The 13608-nt window shown below is 42.9% G+C and overlaps 1 protein-coding gene across 42 annotated transcripts in view; it reads left to right on the plus strand.

Annotated features, from left to right (window-relative positions):
- Crem (cAMP responsive element modulator) overlaps nt 1-5385 on the plus strand; it is an 85803-nt gene extending 80418 nt beyond the window's left edge. For 26 of the 42 annotated variants that reach the window (XM_006992152.4, XM_042277969.2, XM_006992155.4 and 23 more), the window contains one exon: nt 4257-5385. In XM_006992152.4, coding sequence (XP_006992214.1) covers nt 4257-4401 — 145 coding nt within the window. In that variant the 3' untranslated portion in view covers nt 4402-5385. The remainder of the gene's footprint in view (nt 1-4256) is intronic. The other 16 variants (XM_006992153.4, XM_042277970.2, XM_015985761.3 and 13 more) reach the window with 1 other exon arrangement.
- The last annotated feature ends 8223 nt before the right edge of the window (nt 5386-13608 follow it).

The raw sequence follows: 13608 nt of genomic DNA on the forward strand, positions 1-13608 counted from the left end.
GCCTCTGCAGGCACCTATGCATGCACACAGAAGCTTGCTCTCTCTCGCTCTCGCTCTCTCTCTCTCTCTCTCTCTCTCTCTCTCTCTCTCTCTCTCTCTCTCTCTCTCTCTCTCAAGACTGGAGAGATGGCAGTTAAGAACACTTGCTGTTCCTGCAGAAGACCTGGGTTTGATTACCAGCTCTTGCATAGTGATTTATAACTGCATGTAACTCCATTTCCTAGGCAACTGGTACCCTCTTCTGGCCTTCATAGGCACCAGGCATGCATGTGGTGCACATACACAAATACTGGCAAACATCCATACACATAAAATAGGGCTAGGTGTGGTGACATACACCTTTCATCCCAACACTTGGGAGGCAGAGGCAGGTGGATATCTGTGAGTTTGAGGCCAGCCTGGTCTACATAAAGAGTTCTAGGCTAACCAGGGTGACAAAAACAAACAACAAACACCACTACAAAAAAAAAAAACTTTATAAAAAACAAAAGTAATCTTTTAAAAGATTCAATTTGATATACTGTGTGACTTCATAAGTTAGCTACGTTTACCAAACTTACTGCTTGCCAAGATCATTAGGTGAAGTGTATACACGAGAATGGAGTGATACACTAGAGTGGAATGTGTACACTACAAGTAGGATTATAAAAACAGAAATAGTTATCAATAGTTTGTCTCGGGTCATAGTTTTTCATCAGCAATGTTTTGTTCAGAAATCCAAGAGGGGCTGGAGAGATAGTTCAGAGGTCAAGAGCACTTGCTGCTCTTCCAAAGGACCCAAGTTTGGTTTCTAGCACACATAACAAGCTGCTTAAAACTGCTTGTAACTTCAGAGCTAGCACCTTATTTTGATGTTCACAGGCACCCATACACTTGTTTCTCTGTCTCTCTGTTCCTTTCTTTCTTTCTTTCTTTCTTTCTTTCTTTCTTTCTTTCTTTCTTTCTTTCTTTCTTTCTTTCTTTCTTTCTTTCTTTCTTTCTTTCTCTCTCTCTCTCTCTCTCTCTCTCTCTCTCTCTCTCTCTCTCTCATATAGAAAGGGCTGAATGGGTGGAGCTCACAAGACTACCTAGTTGTGTTATGGCTGCTTTGTTCATCCTTAAGCCAGGTGATGGCACACACCTGTATTTAAAATATATAATTAATAATTAATAGAATATATTTTGGCTACAAATAACTAAAGGAAATAGAGGCTAAAACATGTAGTAGGGTTTTTATCTTTATGGCAGGTATAGAGGTATATGCAGCCAGAACAAAGTTCATGGCATCCCCAGGGATCCAGGCTCCTCCTTGCTGCTGCATCTTCAGACTGTACAGTTTGTTGTCATGACCACAGGATGGCTGCTGCTGCTCCAGGAAGAGGGGAGGATGGTTGTGGTCAGAGAGTGCAGCTGTCTCAGTCTCTCTTCAGAAGATCCTTCTCTAGGGACATTTCTGGCAGCTTTTACCTACATTTCATTGACTAGGACTAGGTCCCTGCTGTAAGGGATTCTGAGGAGCACCACTTAGCCTGCCAGCATCAGCACCAGTGGCTCTTGGTGACTCGGCATCTGCTTAGCCAGTTTCAAGACCTTGCTCCCCCAGTTTCCTCACAGTCTCACAGCTCTTGTGAGGTCGGGTGGTTACTTGTCTCATTTTGCAGATAATGAACAGGAGTTGGAAATGGTTAAGTGGCAAGTCGGCCACGATCATAGAGCCAGAGGAGCCAGAAGTAGGGTATGCTATCTAGCAGTTCTTTCTTTCAGAGCCTTCCTCTGTCCTTACATCAGGGCCACCTCAAAAGACCCTTGGCGGAAAGCTTCAGACTGGACTTCATGGAGAGGATGCAGGTTTTATAGTTAGCATGAGTGAGCTCATGTACCGGCTGACATTGATACTTCCTTATATCCTACCTAGTGGTCAGCAGTAGCTTTTATTCCTCTGCAGTCCAGTCACCATTTCCTGTTATTGTGACTTTGGCTTTGAGACTGTCTCACTGTGTGGTCCAGGCTGGCCTCAAACTTGTGGTCCTGTCTCCCTCTGCCTCTTGAGCGCTGGCGGTGCAGGTGTGCCGCACATCGGCTTTATCCTTTTCCTGGGTAGTTCACCTTGTTGTTTCCTCTCCATGCTGAGGATGGACTCAGTCATATACAAGCCTGCAAACTGAGCTATTAATAGAAGAAGCAGGTGTTCTCCACAGCGGAGAATACTTAGGAATGTACCAACCACTTGTGCGGTCACTAAAACTCTGTGCCCAGGACATTTTGACTCTAGTCACATCGTGCACACAGTGTCAGATGGGGTGTGGATATTTACAGTAAGTAGCTCAATAAGCAAGAGTTTAAAAGCTAACCACCCCACAACACTGCCATGTATTTTAACTTTCATTTAATGTTTGTATAGAAAGACTGCCTTCCTTCTAGATTTAGAATTTAACACATTTATTTAATGATGAAAACATAGATATTTATAAATCAATTTCAGTTTCTTGGTGGAAGAGAATTGAGTTGCATTCCCCAGCTGGCAGGCCTGTGACATGCTGTCACTCCCCCTGGGTCCATTGGACTGCTGTAGCACTGCTCTGTCAAGCTCCATTTACTTTTACATGTTTTAGTTTTATTACCCAGTTGTCTAGCTTTGGTGAATTCACAGGGTGAGTGAGTACATCACTCTTGGTTAAGAAATGGGGCTTGTTGTTTTCCTGAAGTCCATCAGGATTTCAACATTCCTTTTCTGCTGACTTGCCTTGCACAGAGAAAACAGAAATCCAGTCCATGAGAGTCAGTTCTTCTAAAAATACAACCGCTGGCTGGGTCTGTCCCATGTGTCACGGTTGGGGGTTAGCATTGCCGACTGCCATTGCGGCAACTGGTGTTTAGACATGCAACATTGCCTTTGGGAAATTCAGTTGAGCAATAGTGACTGACAGTTTCCGAGAGCCGAGCACTCCCAAATGAAGCTTTATCAGAGGCCTCTCCTGTGGAGGAGTTAAGTGAAGTTTATGCCGTCTTATCCCACTCTGGAAAAAAGGAGAGAAAATAGGGCACTGTTACTGTTTCCTGTAATCCTGCATGAGGGTGACTAACTTGTCTTTGTTAGCTTCAGTTGTTTGGTTGTTTGTTGGTCTGTCTTTTCCCTTGGGTTGCTTAAAGTTCTGTAAAATGTGTTTAATGTGCATTAAATGCAAGTGGTTAGAGAACAGTATAGGCTGTTTCATTAATTAATTTATTTATTATTTATTATAGGCTCTTATATGCCCTAGGCTAGCCTTATGCTCATAAAGTAGCTGAGGTTGGCCCTGACCCTTTTTTATTTTTTTAATTACTTTTTTATGTGTGTGGGTGTTTGGCCTGAATGTATATCTATGTACCGCTAGTGTACCTGGTAGTCACTGTAACCAGAAGAGGGTGTTGGATGCCCTGGAACTGGAATTACAGACAGTTGTGAGCCACTGTGTGGGTGCTGGAGATGGAATCTTCCAGGTCCTCTGGAAGAACATCCAGTACCCTTCCTTAACCACTGCTCTCTCCAGCTCCTGGCTTTGGACTCTGATTCTCCTGTCTCCGCCTCCCAAGTGCCAGGTATGCAGACATGTGCTACTCTGCCAGTTTCCTTTTTATCGTTTTAATTGTGGCATTCTGACACTTGTGAGTTTAAATGATCTGCATTGTGAAATTTTGTGTCACATTACTCCATTCTTTAATTTTCACAAACAGCATCATAAGCATGTATGTGTTTTATTTATTGTTATAATTTATCAATGTTGTGTTTTCTATTCAGAAAACTGTTCCTGGCAGTCATGGTTGATCATATTTTGTTGAGATTTAGTATTGAAGCATACAACTGTTCAATATTGGCATTTGAGATTTCATAGGATCTTCTAATCGTTTTCATCAAAAGAAATTTTCTCATTGTGATGAGTATGTGTATCTTTTCAGCTAAAAATTAACTGAGAGGCTTGAACAGATCTGTAAATGTCTTAATAGAGATTCCGCTAGGTACATGGTCCTCTTGTTGCTGTTTATTGAACACAGAGGGTCGTTCTTAGCATGGCATGGACGCCCCAAGAGAACACTATCTGGGTAAAACTGCCCGTGCTCTTCAGTTGTTCTGTCGTTCTACACAAGGCACGTGTTTCCTTCAGTTGTTGTGTGGCTTTGTGTAACTGTCCTCAGGTCAACTGCTGCTGCTTGGGGAGAAGGGGGCAGATGTTCACGGAGCCGCTCTGGACTGTGCTGGGAGGTTGTTCCTGTAGTCATTTGCCTTGTGTTGGTTCCAGGGAAGCTGCCCGGGAGTGTCGCAGGAAGAAGAAAGAATATGTCAAATGTCTTGAAAACCGTGTGGCTGTGCTTGAAAACCAAAACAAGACTCTCATTGAGGAACTCAAGGCCCTCAAAGATCTTTATTGCCATAAAGCAGAGTAACTGTGTTTGACTTGGACCTTGTTTACTGTGAACTCTAATCGAGGCAGGCGATACAGCATCCTCCTAATGGCCGTGTGGACTTGTAGATGGGTCTCTTAACCCTTGCTTAAGAATCCAGTTTGGCGTAGGGTGTGAGTTGGGCATACTGTTCCACGGGTTGCAGCACAGCTCTGCTCACATGACCAAGCTTGCTCTGTTGTCAATAGCATGCAACATATGTTTTGTTTGCCCTTCTGCTTCTACTTTTTCCAGGGAAGCTGCTAAAGAATGTCGACGTCGAAAGAAAGAATATGTAAAGTGTCTGGAGAGTCGCGTTGCAGTGCTGGAAGTTCAGAACAAGAAGCTTATAGAGGAACTTGAAACCTTGAAAGACATTTGCTCTCCCAAAACAGATTAGTAGAAATATTTAACTATGAACTGATTACAGCATGTACAGTTGCTTTTGAATGCAATACAATATATAGCCGGCAAGAATTATGGCTTTTTCCTTTGTATCATTCATCTGACTTTCTAATATCTAACATTCCTAAAATGCTTCATTGTATTTAATTAGCTCTTACCTCTAAGGTCAATTTTTTTTAGAAGAGACAAACTGTAAAAAAAAATGTATGTAACAAATTCTTAAAATGAAATATTTGTAAGACTTGTTTCAGTGCAACATATTTGCAGTTCCCAGTCTCTCTGTCATGAATAGTGTCCTATGCAATAAAAATTTTGCAGGTTTTAAGAATCATTTTAGGAAAGGATGATCAAAGGCAGTGCATCCAGCAGTACAATAAAATCAAACCACAGAAATACCTCAGGAAAGAATGAAAGGAAGTGCATCTTGATGACATGGCTATGTGAGAAGAATAGCCTAGAAATGAATTTGTGCATTTATAGATTTTTATAATCGTCACTTTGTAAAGAAAATATTGTATTGCTGTCCTTGAATGCCATAGTTGAAGACAGTTTTCAATAGAACCATGTTGGTTGCTCTTTGTAGTATTTGGTGTTTATTTAACTATCTGAACATTGACGGCAGCTTTCTACTGTGTGTGTAGTACAAGTGATCCTACAGGAGTCTCTTCTGCCTCACTGTTGTCTAATGAAAGAGACAACATACTTTTGGTCTCTGGAATGAGTTCCAGGAACATGAACTGATTGCTCCACTGGGTCATGAGCCTTGCAAATACTGGGCCATTTCATCAGAAGGACAACTGCAGGGCTCCTAGGAGCAGAGTTCAGGGTAGAGCACTGGCCTAGCATGTGCAAGGCCACATGTTCAGTCAGCAGCACTGTAACAAACTGAGTGACAGTGTTCGAAGGGAAGGCTCAGGGCTCCACACATGGGCGGGAGGCTGAGGTCAGAGGTCAGCCTTTGGGCTGCACTAGGCTTCCTGCAGATGGTCTGGAAAGTTCCTGCTGATGACCCTCCATTGTGAATTATTGCTAGCAACCTCAGGTATGTTACAATTTAAAAAACAACCCAAGATGTCATTTTTAATTTCACAACAACTTGAAGTCTACCATGGATCAACTTTTTTTTTTTTTTTTTTTTAATGCAGCTGTGTGCATTTATCATGTGGGTCCAGGCTGGCCTTGAACTCACACTCCTCTTGCCTCAGCCTTCTGAGTGCTTGAATTATAGATGTGGGCCAGAATATCCAGTTTGATCAAATATTTTTTTTTATAAAAGATTTATTTCTTTTCAATTATGTGTGTGTGTGTGTGTGTGTGTGTGTGTGTGTGTGTGTGTGTGTGTGTTGTGTGTTGTCTGTGTATGTGATTGTAGGTGCCCAAGAAGTCAGAAGCATCTGATCCTCCAGGAGCTAGAGTTATGGATAGTTGTGAGCCCCCTGACGGAAGTGCTGGGAACTGAACTCAGGTCCTCTGCAGGAGCAGCACATAGTCTAATCGACTGAGCCATCTCTCCAGCCCCATGATAAAATATTCTTATGTGGAATATTCAGATGAAATTCATTACAGTTGAGATAGCTATGTTATTACTAGTATCTACAGCTTGTCTGTTCTTATAATAAAGAGACTCAAAGCCCTAACCGTAGGATACTATGTCATCTCTCATTCACTAGCAGTTATTGACTGTGTGCTACGGACTGGAGTCCACTGTATTTTCTGTTGCTGGCTTCTGATTTGTTAAGGATCTGCCCCACCTACCTCGGTTTTGATAGTGAGTCTGTTAATGGTGCAGGGAAGCATAAAAACAGGGGTGGTAGCCCCCCCATTGCTGCTTCCATCATGTCTTTGTAACTTCCAAAATGGAGGTGTCCTGGTTTGGTGTTCTTGTCATGATAAATACAAGAACAATTTAGGGGAAAAGGTTTATTTTAGTTCACAATTCCAGGCTGTAGAGTCCATCAAAACAGGGATGTCAAGGCAACAGGAATTTGAAGTAGTTAGTCATATCCACAAACGAGCAGAGAGAGAATGGATGTGTGCGTGGTTACCAGTATTCAGCTCGTTTCCTCTACTCTTACATAGTCCAGGACTCAATTTCAGTGAATGGTGCTGTCCACAGTGTATCCATCAACACAATGAAGGCATTCTCTCACAGACACACTCACAGGCCAACCTGATCTGGACAAGATTCCATTGTGGCTCTCTCCAGGTGATTCTAGATTGTCTCAGGTCAACAAACTAACCAACGCGTGGACTAGAGAGATGGCTCAGCAGTGAAGAACACTTGCTGCCCTTTCAGAGGACCTGTGCTTGGTTCCCAGCACACAGTACTCAAAACTGTTTATAACACCAGCTGCAGGGGATCTGATGCCATCTTCTGGCCCCTGTGGGCATCAGGCATGCATGTGGCACCCATGCATACATGCAAGCAAACCATTCATACACATAAAAATAAATAAAAATTTTTAAAAATCCTAACCTTTATGGTAGGAAATGCAGATTTGGGCTTTATTTTACATTACCTTTCCTGTGGTGCCTCATCTCTAAATTTCTTCTATCTCTATTTGTCATTTCTTCTACAGTAAGTTGAGGAAACAATACATGAAGAAAATGGGAAAGGAAAGCCCCAGGTTTCAGGTGAAGTAAAAGTACATCATATGTCCTTGTCCAGGGACTGTAGCACAATGGTCTGCTCCAAGTGGTAAACATGGAAAGAAAGATGCAGGAATTGGGAAACAAGGTGTGGAAGTATGAGGCAGCCAGTGCTGTGTTTAGAGTTAGAGAAGCAGTCTGGAATTAAATAGGAGGCTTTACATAGGTTGATTTCAATCTAGAGAGCTGGGAGTAGAGATTCCAGATGGAGTGCAGAACTTGCATCTCACTTCAAGCTGGGTTTCTAGATTCAAGCAGGCAAAGTTAGCACTCCCACAAGATTTCGTTTCATTTATAAAACAGGAGATGAATGTTTGTGCATGAATGCATGTGTGTAATCTATCAAAGGTCACATTATTTTAGAGGATGGGGACTAGTCAACCACTCAAGGCCAGTCAGTGGCCTAAACAGTAAGAGTACATTCTTACCTCACAAACAAGCCAGCATGCAGGAGATCTCACAACTCGCTTAACTCAGTCACCTAACAGTGGAATTTTGGCTGGAATCTCCTCATCTAGCCTGCACCACCCCCCTCTCTGGTTCCTGATCCTAATATGGATGCCAAACTTGCAGGCAGCAGGACTGGAAAAGGTAGGCACTCCCAGCATCCCCATTTTTGTCTGTCTTGTTTGTTTTTGAGACAAGATTGTGTCTGGAAGAGTAGTGAATAGGCAGCTAGTAATGACTTCTGTGGATAGATGAGTGCTTAAGGACCATTCGTTAAATTACACAGCTTGTGAGAGGGCCTTGGGCCAGACTCTCGGAGATGCATAGGAACTTGTATTCTTGCTCATCTAATTGGTTCCCTAAACCAAGCCTTTGCTACCATAGGACCATCAGATACTTCCTGTTGTCTCTCAGTTAACACAGTGAGCAGTGATTCGGAAGCTTTCCATGAACATTGTCTATCCTGTACTTACTTCGGTGTCATGTAGAATGCAGAGATGTCACTGTATCTGTGTCTTTTTTTTTTTTTTTAAACCTGAAAGGTTTTAGAATCTGGATTGTGGGCTGTACAAATTACTTATCCCGAATCATGAGATTACACCATCTGATTGTGTCATCTAATTTGGTACTTCATGATGCTAAAGTCTCATATAATGGGAGGACACAGAAAATGCATTTATGCTACTATTTAAATGCATGTGACTACTATGTTTGCCCCAAGCTGAGAACACCAATATCATTATACTTGATGTAGATGGCACCTTGGATATAGCTGAGCCTCCTGGGACCATAGCTATCAGCTTCTGTGTGCTCACGCTGAGGAAAGCATGTTATTGGTGCAGCGAGCAGGGTTTCTCTACAGTGGTGCTGATCTCTCCATTACAGCTGTTTCTGCAGCACTGGCCTGAATTCTCCCCCACCCTAGAATTTCCTCTGTCAAACAAGCCAGCCGATTGTCTTTAAATCCAACTTCACTGGGTTTTCAGAACACAGACAGAATAAAGCTAGATTCTTGTCCAGGACATCACAGGAATGGTCCAAAGCCCAGCCCTTGTTCCCCCCTGAGACTTCAGCATCACTGTCTTCCAAGCTCTCACAAGAACAGCCCATGGGTCTCTTCTCCCAGAACTTAGTGGCTTTTCTAGTCCAGCATGTCCAATGCTTCTGCTTTTCTCTGACAGTTCCGAAGCTTAAAGGCCACAGGGTCAGGTTTGTCACGGCCGAAAGCCCACATTCTTGCTATTGGTTTCTGTCCCGATTTCATTTCTGTCACTGTGATAAAGTAACCTGACAAAAACTTGAAAGAGTTGTTTTAGCTCATAATTCCAAGTTACTGTCCATCATCACAGGGAAGTCAAGATGGCTAGAACTTCAGACGGACACATCACATCCAGTCAAGAGCAGAGAAAAATGAGCTCAGGAGTGTCTGATGCTCAGTTCTTTTCTTTACTCTGACACAGGGATCAAACCAGGAGATTATGCTACCCACCTTCAAGCTAGGTCTTCCTCTACCACTTAAGGCAGTCAAGACACGCCCCCCCTCCCCAACAGATATGTCCATTGGCCAATTGGAACTAAATAATCCCTCAGTGGTACTCTGTTGATAATTAAAACTAACAATTCTAAAGGACACATATGAGATTTTGAATGGTGTGTGCATGTGTGTGTATTTGTTATATGGGATATGTTTTTATTAGATTTTGAGATTTTCATACAATGTATTTAGGTTATATTTACACCCTCCCCTAATTCCTCTCAGTTACACCTTCCCTTTTCTGCCCACCCAATTTTGTATCCTGAAAAAAAAAAAACTATCAACTACAGTTTGTGTTACCCATATACTCTTTGTAAAAGGATTTTTAACCTTTATTTTTACAAAATGTGGGTGTTTTGTCTGCGCATGAGTATGTGCCCACCTGTGTGCATGCAGTAACTTTGGAGACCAGAAGAGGGCATCAGATTCCCTAGAACTGGAGTTATAGATGGTTGCAGGCTTCCATGTTGGTGCTAGGAATCCAACCCAAGTCCTCTGAAAGAGCAGCCAGTGCTCTTAACCACCGACCAGTATCTCCAGCTTCTCCGTGTACTCTTGAGTGTTTGACCTTCCATTGGAACATGATTGACCTACTAGGAGCCACACCGTTAAATAAAACTGACTCTCCATATCCCAGCAGCTGCTGATTAACAATAGCTAGGGTGAGACACTGTCCACCCCCACCCCTCCATTCTGGGAATTTTGCCTGTGTTGAACTTGAGCAGGACATGTGCCTATAGTCACAACCATTATGAGTTCATATGTGTAACTTGCCTTCTGTGTTGAGAAAACACAGGGTCTTTGTAAGTTATCTACCATTACCTCTGGCTTTTAAAATATTTCTGCCCCCTGTTTCCCTGAGCCTTGGGATGAGAGGATATGATATATATGTCCCCTTTAGGGCTAAGTACTCTGAAGTGTCTCATTCTCTGCAACTTAACCAGTTCTGGGTGTCTGTGTACATCTCCATCTACTGCAAAAAGAAGCTCCTCTGATGAGTATTGAGAGACTCACTAATTTATGACTGTAATGATAAGTCACTAGAATTTGGTTTAACACTGTGACCATTTAGCAGAGTAATAGTAGTAGGTTCTCCTCTGTGACCCATGATCTTTCTTGCCCCAGGTTCCTGGCCAGAGTAACAGTCCCAGGTGTTAGGTTCTGTCTTATGGAGCAGGTCTTAGATCTAACCACAAAATGGTTGGTTACTCCCATGGCATTCCTGTGACTATTGCTCCAGTGGTCCTGCCCTTGCCAGACAATGAATAGGAAAGCCAGTGCCAGTAATAAGTTGTTTCTTTTGGAGTTGTGGGCCAGTGAGGTCTCATAGATCCCTAAACTTTATTGGCTATTGCCAGTTCTCTTGGTTACCTCCAGAACTTGCTGGTGAGACCCTGTTGCTGCAGACTTCACACATCATTAGTCAAGAATCATGGAGAAATCAAATTGAAATGAACCCAAAGGCTTCATTCCTACTGACTAGATTTCATAGTGCTGGAAGGTGCTGTGCATGTTACCAGGGGAGAAAAGTAATCATTAATCTTATGGAGCCATGAATCCTGCAAGCCATAGTATATTTTAATCTATACACTTTGTGACTTCTATATAAACTATTTCCTCATATGCTGCGGGCCGCAGGAATATATCATAAGAACTCAGCTGGTTATGGCAAAGTCACTACCTGGAGGAATCAGGTAATTCCTCCAGAGGAAGCCAAATCCCAAGGAGTTTTTGGTGTTACTTGGCTTGTTATATATCAGCTGTATTCTGTTATAAAAATAATCATGTGTGCCTTCACAGTTTTCCCAATTGACTTTTCCCCAAGAAGTGCTAACAGTGTGGACTGATCACTCTCTGGACATACACATTCCAGGTATTTGGAGAACAGCCTCAGGAAAGGCTTTCTCTGGAATCAGATATCTCCCTGGGCCACTTTCAAGGACTAGCAGTAATAACAGTCCACGTGCAAGTCTCCTGATTTAAGGTAAATTCCACAAGGAGACACCACCTAGGTCAGGTGGACGTTAAATAATAGCTTTACACAATTCAGCTCGGACCCTCCTTTCTTACAGCCTTACCAACTTTATAGACCGCTAACTCCTTACCTAACCACTTCTAGGAATATTTAGATAACCTTCTGCACTGACAGCTATGCTCAGCCAGAACCCCAGTTCAAGCCTCCCTGTAATTATCATCATTGGCAGCATCCGGCCAGGTCCATCCCCAGATGGAGAAAAGTACCTTATCAGAGACACCTCTGTACTCTCTAAGAACAGACTTAACCATCCGGGCTACCTGTTTCAGAAGGCCTGGCGGATGTGCCAATTAAGCCTTACTTCCTCCTTTCCCAAACCTTACCTCTGGTTCCAGATCTCCCTTTAACTATCACCAGAGGTATCTAGCTGTACAGAGGTTGCCTAGTGACTGAGCACACTTTCCTCCACCCTGCAGAAAAACGGCAGATAGCTTGGACAGATAGGAACCACAGGAAAAAAGAAGACAGTTTTCTTTTCTCCCATTGACCTAGCAACTTACAGAGTCTTAACGTTTTCTACCAATCACGTTTAAGATTATAGTTGAGCACATAAGAGCCTTCTTCTTAGGTATTACCTGAATTTAGCCTTTAGTTAATTCATTTCCCCATTGGTCACTTCCCTTTGGGGTTGCAAATGATAATTTATGGTTATTGCCTCTCAATGTGATTCTTATCACCCCTCCATTTGACCCTGGAAGACTGGCTTTATATACCAGGACTTCCAGGGCACAGGATATAGAGAAGAGAAAAGAGAATGGAAGAACTAGATGGGTAAGAACTTGAGAGGAACAAACTGAGATGGGGAAGAACAAGATGAGGAAGAACGAGATGAGGAGAGAGAAGGAGATGGGAGAGGAGATGATATGGGAAGGAACAGGATGGATGAGAACCTAGAAGGGGCAGAACTAGATGAAGGAATTAAGATAGAACCTAGAGGGGACCGCAGACAAGTGTAGAGAGAAATCAGGCTAAAAATGAGCTAAATATGAGAGCAGAATATAAGCTTGTAACTGACACAGAATAATAAAGTATATGGACTAAGGAGTTTCGTGTACATGGATTCATTTCTTTTCATCAAAGATTAATTATCATCTGGTTGTAGATTCTTCCTGGACCCTGGGAGGGGACTATTGAGGGGCTGGACCCCCTAAGTCCCTGATACTCATACATGTTCTTCATATTACAGAAGATATTTTTTTGAGACGGGGTCTTTGCTATTAGCCTCTGGCTGGCCTAGTATTTGCTAGATAGCTGAAGTTGGCCTTGAACTCATATGTTTCTTCACTTCAGCTTCCTGGGTGCTGGGATTATAGACATGTGTTACCACATCCAGTATTCTAGGAGCTTAAATATTTTTAATGCACAGATGTGTGTGTGTGTGTGCGTGCGTGCGTGTGTGTGTGTGTGTGTGTGTGTGCGCGTGTGTGTGTGTGTGTGCGCGCGCGTGTGCGTGTGCGCGTGTGTGTGTGCGTGAGTGCGTGTGCGTGCGTGTGCGTGTGTGTGCGTGTGTGCGCGTGTGTGTGTGTGTGTGCGTGTGTGTGTGTGTGTGTGTGTGTGTGTGTTCTATGGAAATCAGAACCCTGTACATGCTAACCAAGCATTCTACCACTGAACTACCCTCTTTGCCCCACAAACCATTTTCAGTACAGTACTTATTACTGAGAGACTCTTTAGCCTAGGACTGCTGAGTGACAGTTTAATTATGAGATTTAAGAGACTTCAAGGCCAAGTTCTTCACACATACAATTCTATCAGGGACAGAGAATGATGAGTGATGGAGAAAATGAACCATATTTTGTTAGGCTTGATTGTACTTGCTCAAACAAAATGAGCTCAAGTTATTTCTAAGGTGGTCTGAATTTTTAAGGGGATGAAGAGAATTTTTTCTTTCTTAAAGGTTAGGGCCAATAAGATGGCCCTGCAGGTAAAGGCTTGCCTCCAAGCCTGATGACCCAAGTTTGAAGACCTAGCACTCCTCACATGCTAGAAGGAATGGACCAACTTCTCTGGGCTGTCCTCCGACTTCCATGTGTGTACTGTGTTGTGCATGCTCACACATACAAAACTAAAATTGTTAAAAATTAGAGGCCGAGAGCTCAGTGCAGAGCATTTACCTAGCTGTGTACAAGGCCCTGGATTC

Source organism: Peromyscus maniculatus, chromosome 5 (genome assembly GCF_049852395.1).
Source record: "Peromyscus maniculatus bairdii isolate BWxNUB_F1_BW_parent chromosome 5, HU_Pman_BW_mat_3.1, whole genome shotgun sequence".
Taxonomy (NCBI): Eukaryota; Metazoa; Chordata; class Mammalia; order Rodentia; family Cricetidae; genus Peromyscus; species Peromyscus maniculatus.